Here is a 7,660-nt window from a genome sequence, read left to right on the forward strand (position 1 = left end):
CCTTTGCCTACTGCTGCAGAAGAAAACGACACTCCGCTTGCTGCAAAGGAACTACTTCCTCCCCCTCCTCTCGCTTCTGGTGCAGGAATCTTCCACTCCTGCAGGAGAAGAACGCCTTCCCTCTTCTGCAGAAGGACCCACCGACGCGTGGCCAACGCATCACCGCCCACATACTCCTTCCCCATTGTCCTGCAGCGCCGAGGTTCTGCTGCAGCAGGACACGCCGAAGTGCACCACCCGAACTGGGGGGGAAGACCTAACAGGGGTCACGATCCTCCATGGTCTCATTCAAGCCATGGTCCCCCCCCTTTCCACCCCCCACCCCCTCGCGTGAAAAAATCTTAAGTGTCGCAGCCGTGAGTGGGCAGATGTCTTCCTTCCACCGTTTTCCATTTTCTGCAGTCTCTTCACCCCCTCTCCCTCCCCCTTCCCCTCCCCCCGCTCAGCCGTCCACCTCTATTCTTCTTCGACATTAAACCCACGAATCCTCCTTTTCCACTTTATCTTTTTTTTTTTTTTTTTTTTTTTTTTCTTTTTTTTTTTACTCTTCCTTCCTTTCCCGTTTCTCTTCTTCTTCTTTCTCCTATTCCTCTTGTAAATTTTCCTGCTCATCTTCATCCTCCTCATCCTCTTTCGTAGCTCACGTCTAAGGACCCGTTTTCCGGACTGTTCAAATGGTTTTAGTGACACTCAGTGGCACTCTTGGACAACAAATACCTTGTTTGTTGTTTCCATGGCAAATATTTCCACTTGAAGAAGAAGAAGAAAAGAGGGGAAAGAAAATAGAGAATGACGCCATGGACACGTCACCCCTTGACCCCGCATGCGACACTGGAGGTCAGCCTTACGGTCCACGTCACACCACGTGTCTTTCGAGCCCGGGTGGCTTGGCGCGGGGGTGAAAAGACGCGCGTCTTTTACCCGTCCTGTATTCAAACGGCGACTCACTACTGCCGCGGAGGGAATGACGCGCGCTACTCAGTTCATCCCTGGGATTTTCTGTCTTTGTACAGAAGACGTTTCACTTGTCACAGGCACACGTTATCCTTGTACAGTTCTATCAGTTCAATAACGTCCTCACGATGCCAGTAGAGTTACGACTTCTGTGACATGATGAGTGAGGCGGTTGCATATCCCTTAAGCCGCCGCGTCATCCATTCATATAATCTCCCTCAATTCATTCCTGCCCTTCGCACTCTCTCTTCCCTGCTCGACAGACATTCCCACTGCATCCAAGCCACCCGTTCCTCAATCGCACCTTCCGTGCTGGGTGGTCTTTTTCCCGCTTTTTAGTCTTAACCAGCCTGCCGCCTGGCGATTTTATTAACCTTTATATCCCTCGGGGGGGGGGAGCTGGTTGGCTCACTGGCAACGCGATCGCATCACGGGGGCGAGAGGTCAGGAGGGGAGGCTGTTCGAGCCCTGCCTGACAGCAAAACGAGTTCGTAGTAAGGGTAGACTACACTAAATCCCATGATCCAGAAACTCCTTCATAAGAAGGCACCGACCTTAGCACTCTTGAGAGGGGCAGTCCACGACGTTCAACCAAATCAGTTCGGCTTCAGACTTACGTATGTTTGCACCTATTAGGATTGCCTGGCTCCTTATTCAGGCAAAACACACATACACAAAGCCAGCACATCGCTTTCCTTCTACATGCACAAACTCAATTGTGGCAAAAGAACATAACGATGTCCCTCAGCCTCCTCTGGGATTTTTCCACCAAAGTGGTGGGGTTGCCTAAAGTCATTTCATCTGAAATGCTCTTTCCTTTCTAGCGTGCGGAAAGACGATTTGCTGTCTATTTGATGTGACACAATTTTGTATTTCCTTGACCTTGGATATTCTCGTACGATCCTTGTTTGTTTGTTTGTTTGTGTGTGTGTGTGTGTGTGTGTGTGTGTGTGTGTGTGTGTGTGCGTGTCCGTGCGCGCGCGTGTCTAAGGTCACAGCATTACCCACAGATCGGGCCATAAATGAACTCTGAGCTCCCATTCGGTAACAGTTATCGATCACGAGACCAACACGTGATACATATATGCATACACATACTAGTATACAAACCTGCAAACATATAAAACACTGTTTAAATACACCACGGGAACTGCCACCTCCACCCTCCCTACCGCCACCTCCGTCGCACCGGCTCTCTTCCCCGACCCTGCAGAGTCTTCCCGAGCGGTATTGACGCAAGACCCATCGTGTCTTCTAGATCCAGGACCTTCGTGGAGGTTATCTGTTCAAGAGTCTTCGTCCCGCCCCCCGGAGACTTCCCAACCACCCCCCCACCCTCCTGCAGAACCGCCTGCGCAAGGTGAAAGTCCTTTCCGGATTAAGGATGATGGATACTTATGTTTCGCTGTCTACAGCCGGGCGACATGATCATCCGGGTTGTGTCTCTCAAAGTCGGCAGGTGATTTATATCCCTTCCAGCTCTGGCGGTTTTCCGAGGGCTGGAAGTGTCTTGATCGATCCCCTTCATCCAGAGGTCTGAGGGACGATTCCCTTTAGCCGTGGCACCGAAGCCAAGAGGGCCAGTTCAGCGTGGCACTCTCCAGTTCGACGTGGCACTCGAGTTATGAGGACGTCTCACCCAACTGAATAAAATCAACTGCCGGCAGATGAAACAAGTGGAACAGACCTTTGTGCCAGGATCTCCTGGGTGCGATAAGTCTCCACCGGTAGTTACAGGATTCGAACCTGGGTCTACGTGATAGGAGGAAAGGTCGAAACTGGTCAGCTTCTGGAGAGGCCCGACTCCGCGTGCCTGACGCTGAAGTGGCACTAGGCCAAACGGTGTTGGCTCTTTAGCAAATGAAAGCCTGCACACTGGGAGGAGGAGGAGGAGGAGGAGGAGGAGGAGGAGGAGGAGTTTGGACGAGGAGGAGGAGGAAGGACAACGAAGCAATTTTCGAGATTACATCATGCAGGTTCTCTACTCCTTTCTTTTTCTTCACGAAAAAAGAAAAAGAAAACAATATAAGAACCGTGGAAAACCATAACGTACGAGAAATTCACGCCATGCTAGCGCTATACGCTACATTAATGATATACATATATATATATATATATATATATATATATATATATATATATATATATAATATGCACACACAAGGGCAAATCATGTCGTACAGAAATACCACAGGACTTCTGACAATATATCAACTGCAATGTATCCGCATAGCCTGGACAAGTGACAGTCACCGCCAGAGGATCTCATCCTCCTTAGAGAACCTCCTCTTCTAATCTTCCCCTCTCCCACCTTCCCCCTCCCCCCCTCCTCTCCTCGCGGGTCGATGGACACCGGCTGGCTCCTCAGCTTAACGTAATAATCTGGAGTTCGCCAGAATAATATCCATCAAGTCAATGGGATGAACATGTTCAAGAACGCTTTAGTGGGGACCGGGGGGAGAGAGAGGGGAGAGGAGAGAGAGAGAGGGAGGGGTGAGAGGAGAGAGAGGGAAGGGGAGAGAGGGGGAGGGGTAGATAGAGGGGAGGGGTAGAGAGAGGGGAGGGGAGAGAGAGGGGAGGGGAGGAGAGAGAGGAGGGGGAGGAGAGAGAGAAGGAGGGGGAGGAGAGAGGAAGGGGGAGCGAGAGGAAGGGGGAGAGAGGGGAGGGGGAGGAGAGAGGGGAGGGGGAGGAAAGAGAGGAGGGGAGGAGAGGGGAGGGGGAGAAGAGAATGGGAGGGAAAGGTATAAAGGGGAGAAAGGGGAAAGAGGAAGGGGAAAGGAGGGGAGAGGGAAAGGGATGGAAAGGCGAGAAAAGGGAAAAGGGGGAGGGAAATAGGGGAAGGGAAAGAGGGGGAAGGGAAAGGGAGGAGGAGAGGGGAGGGGAGGAGAGAAAGGGGAGGGAAGGAGAGAGAGGGGAGGGGAGGAGAGTTAGGTGAGGGGGATGAGAGAGACAGGAGGGGGAGGAGAGAGACAGGAGGGGGAGGAGAGAGACAGGAGGGGGAGGAGAGATAGGGGAGGGGGAGGAGAGATAGGGGAGGGAAGGGTATATAGGGGAGAAAGGGGAAAGAGGAAGGGGAAAGGAGGAGAGAGGGAAAGGGATGGAAAGGTGAGAAAAGGGAAAGGGGGGAAGGGAAAGGGGGAGAGAGGACGGGAGGGGGAGAACGAAGGTGAGGGAAGGAACAGGAGAAAGGTCAAAGAGGAAAGATGGAGTGGAAAGGAGGAGGAGGAGGAGGAGAGATAGGAAGGGAATACAGAGGGGAAGAAGAGAAGGATGTGATGGGAGGAGGGGAAGGGTGGAAAGGAATGGCGGGGATGGGACAGAGGAGGGCGAGGAGGAGGAGAAGGAGGACGAGGAGGAGGGGGATCAGGACGAGGAGGAGGGGGATGAGGAGGAAGGGAGATAGGAGAGGGGGATCAGGACGAGGAGGAGGGGGATGAGGAGGAAGGGAGATAGGAGAGGAAGAGGAGGGAGGTGGAGAGAAGAGGAGGTGGGTGGGGAGAAGAGGAGAGAAGAGGAGGGAGGCGGAGGGAGGAGGAGGGAGGAAGAAGGAGGATAAGGGGCGGTGTTGGGAAGGTAAGGAAACAAAGTTGGACAAACGTCCACTTTTTGCAACACATGGAGGAAGAAGAAGAAGCGGGCGAGCGGGCGAGCAAGACCTTGTTAGAATTAGTTCAAACTAGCTCCAGGGAAAGGAGAAGGCGCTTGTGTCCAACTTTTTACGGCTACTGAAGAAAAAAAGAAAAGAAAAAAAAAAGAGAGAGGAAGAAGAAACTTGCAATACAAAACGAGAGAGGAAAAAAAGAGGAAAAGTTCAACCTTTCTTTGGCATCTCGACTCTTCTTCTTCTTCGTCCTCCTCCTCCTCATCTTCTTCCTCTTCCATCTCCTATTCCTCTCCCTTCTATTCCAACTCTTCTTCTTCTTCTTTTTCCTCTTCTTCCTCCTTTTGTTTTTCCTTTTTCATCTGTTCCATTTCCTGTTCCTCCTCCTCCTCCTCTTCGTTCTCTTCCATCTCCTGTTCTTCCTCCTCCTATTCCAACTCTTCATCCTCCTCCTTTTGTTCTTCCTCTTTCATCTCTTCCACCTCCTGTTCCTCCTCCTCCTGTTCCTCTTCAGTCTCTTTTCCCACCACCTCCTCTTCTTCCTCTTTCATCTCCTGTTCCTCCTTCTATTCCAACTCCTCTTCTTCCTCCTCCTCCTCCTCCTTTTCTTCTTCCTCTTTCATCTCTTCCATATCCTGTTCCTCCTCCTCCACTTCCTCTTCAGTCTCTTTTTTTTCCACCACCTCTTCTTCCTCTTTCATCTCTTCCATCTCCTGTTCTTCCTTCTTCTATTCCGACCTTTATTCTTCTTCCACCTCCTCCTACTCCCTTTGTTCTTCCTTTTTCATCTCTTCCATCTCCTGTTTCTCCTCCTCCTCCTCCTCTTCTTCCTCTTTCATCTCTTCCATCTCCTGTTCTTCCTCCTTCTATTCAGACTCCTCTTCCTCTTCGTCTTTCTTATCCTTTAGTTCTTCCTCTTTCTTCTCTTCCATCTCCTGTTCTTCCTCCTACTCCTCCACCTCTTCAGTCTTTTTTCCACCTCCTCCTCTTCTTCCTACTATTCCTCCTCCCCTTTTATATCCTCTTCTTCTCTACCTCGTCCTCCTCCTCTTCTTGTTATTCCTCATCTTCCTCTTCTACAGTATTCCTGCTTATCTACCTTTTTCTCTGCCTCCTCTTCTTCCACTTCATCGTCCTCCAACTCTTTCTTTTTTCAATTTCTTCCTCAAACCTCCTCTCCTTCCTCCTCCTCCTCCACTTCTACTCCTTCCACCTCGTCTTCTACCTTTTCTTCCTCTTCCTTCCTCTCTTCTTCCACCATTTCTTACTCGATACCCTAGTCTTCCTCTTCCTCCTCCTCCATCCCCGTCTTTACATCCTTCGCACTGTTCATACAGCAGTCACAATCCATCATAACCTCGCCCCTGGGCCTAATGACGTCACACGAGGTCTGATGACGTCACACTAAGTTAATGACGTCACGCATTCACTTAGATCTCTGCCCATCGTTCCTTCTGGACTTCCTCATTACCTTCACTTTATATATTTATTAATTTTTCATCTCACGTCTGACGTCATCTCCTTTGGGTCACGTGATCGCCATCGTCGACGTCGTCGTCCTGCAAGGAGCCGGCAGACCGTATCTTTCAGATAGCTGCTGCATAGCGAGAGGGGGGGGGAGGTTGGAGGGGTTGGAGGAGAAGGTAGGAGAGAGGGGGAGGGGATGGGGGTGCTGGAGTGGGAGGGGGAGAGGGGGTTTGGGGGGGTTGGAGGAGGGGGAAGGACAGAGGGGGAGGGGAGGGGTGGGGTGTGCTGGAGTAGGAGGGGGAGAGGGGGTTGGGAGTTGGAGGAGGGGGAAGGACAGAGGGGGAGGGGGAGGGGATGTAGGAATGGGAGGGGAAGGGGCAGATGGGGTGAGATAGGGAGGAGGGGAAGGGGAGGGCGAAAGGGAGGGGGTGGGTGGTGCAGGAGTGGGAGAGGGAGAAGGGGGGATGATGGAGCGAAATGGGGAGGGGGGAGGGGGAAGAGAAGGGGTGGGAGGAAGGAGAAGGGGCAGGTGGGGCAAGAGGGGGAGGAGGGAAGGGGAAGGAGGGGAGGAGGGGAGAGGAAGGAGAAGGGGGAAGGTGGGGCGAGGGGAAAGGTCACAAGTGGGAGGGGGAGGGGTCGAGGACGAGATCAAGAGATGAGATGAAGAAAAAGCGAGAGAGGAAAGGAAGGCAAAGGGAAGGGAAAGAGAAGGGAAGGGGAGGGAAAGGTAAGAAAGGGGAAGGGAAAGGGAAGAAAGGGAATGGGGAGAGGGAAAAGGAAGGGAAAGGGAAGGGAAAGGGAAAGGGAAAAGGAAGGGAAATGGAAGGAAAAGGGAGGGGAATGGGAAGGGAAAGGGAAGGGAAAGGAAAAAGGAAAGGGAGGAAAAGGGAAGGGAAAGGACAGGGAAAAGGAAGAAAAGACGGGGAAGAGAAGGAAAGGAATGGAAATGAAGATAAAAGAGCAAAAGAGAGCAGAGAGAAAAATCAAGAAATGGATGAAAAATAGAGAGGCAGGAGGAATAGAATATTTGGAAAAGGAAACTAAAGGAGAGGGAAGGACAGGAGAGCAAAATAATTATGAAATGAAGTGAGAGGGAAGGAAAGGAGAGAAAAGGAACGAAAGACCAATCTGATAAGAAACATTTCAATGAAGACCACGACTGTGCGTGTGTGTGTGTGTGTGCGCGCGTCTGTGTGCGTGTGTGTGTGTGTGTGTGTGCGTCTGTGTGTGTGCGCCTGTGTGCGCGTCTGTGTGTGTTTGTGTGCGTCTGTGTGTGTGTGTGTGTGTGTGTGTGTGTGTGTGTGTGCGTCTGTGTGCGTGCGTGTGTATGCGTCTGTGTGCGTGCGTGTGCGTCTGTGTGCGTGCGTGTGTCTGTGTGTGTGCGTGGTTGTGTGCATGCGTGTGTGCGTGTGGCTGTGTGCGTGCGTGTGTGTGTGTGGCTGTGTGCGTGTGTGTGTGTGGCTGTGTGCGTGTGTGTGTGTGGCTGTGTGCGTGCGTGTGTGTGTGTGGCTGTGTGCGTGCGTGTGTGTGTGTGTGTGGCTGTGTGCGTGTGTGTGTGTGGCTGTGTGCGTGCGTGTGTGTGTGTGGCTGTGTGCGTGCGTGTGTGTGTGTGGCTGTGTGCGTGCGTGTGCGCGCGCG

At 52.0% G+C, this 7,660-nt stretch overlaps 1 protein-coding gene across 1 annotated transcript in view; it reads right to left on the reverse strand.

Annotated features, from left to right (window-relative positions):
- Window positions 1–3,223, reverse strand: part of LOC143017660 (uncharacterized) — a 218,543-nt gene extending 215,320 nt beyond the window's left edge. Inside the window, exons 1-2 of the mRNA XM_076172438.1 lie at window positions 3,136–3,223; window positions 2,642–2,784 (exon numbers count right to left, since the gene is read on the reverse strand). Of these exons, the coding sequence (XP_076028553.1) occupies window positions 2,642–2,784; window positions 3,136–3,223 (231 nt within the window). The remainder of the gene's footprint in view (window positions 1–2,641; window positions 2,785–3,135) is intronic.
- Window positions 3,224–7,660: the final 4,437 nt, after the last annotated feature.

The sequence above is a fragment of the Oratosquilla oratoria genome, chromosome 3, assembly GCF_046742065.1.
Source record: "Oratosquilla oratoria isolate Oo_2021 chromosome 3, ASM4674206v1, whole genome shotgun sequence".
Taxonomy (NCBI): Eukaryota; Metazoa; Arthropoda; class Malacostraca; order Stomatopoda; family Squillidae; genus Oratosquilla; species Oratosquilla oratoria.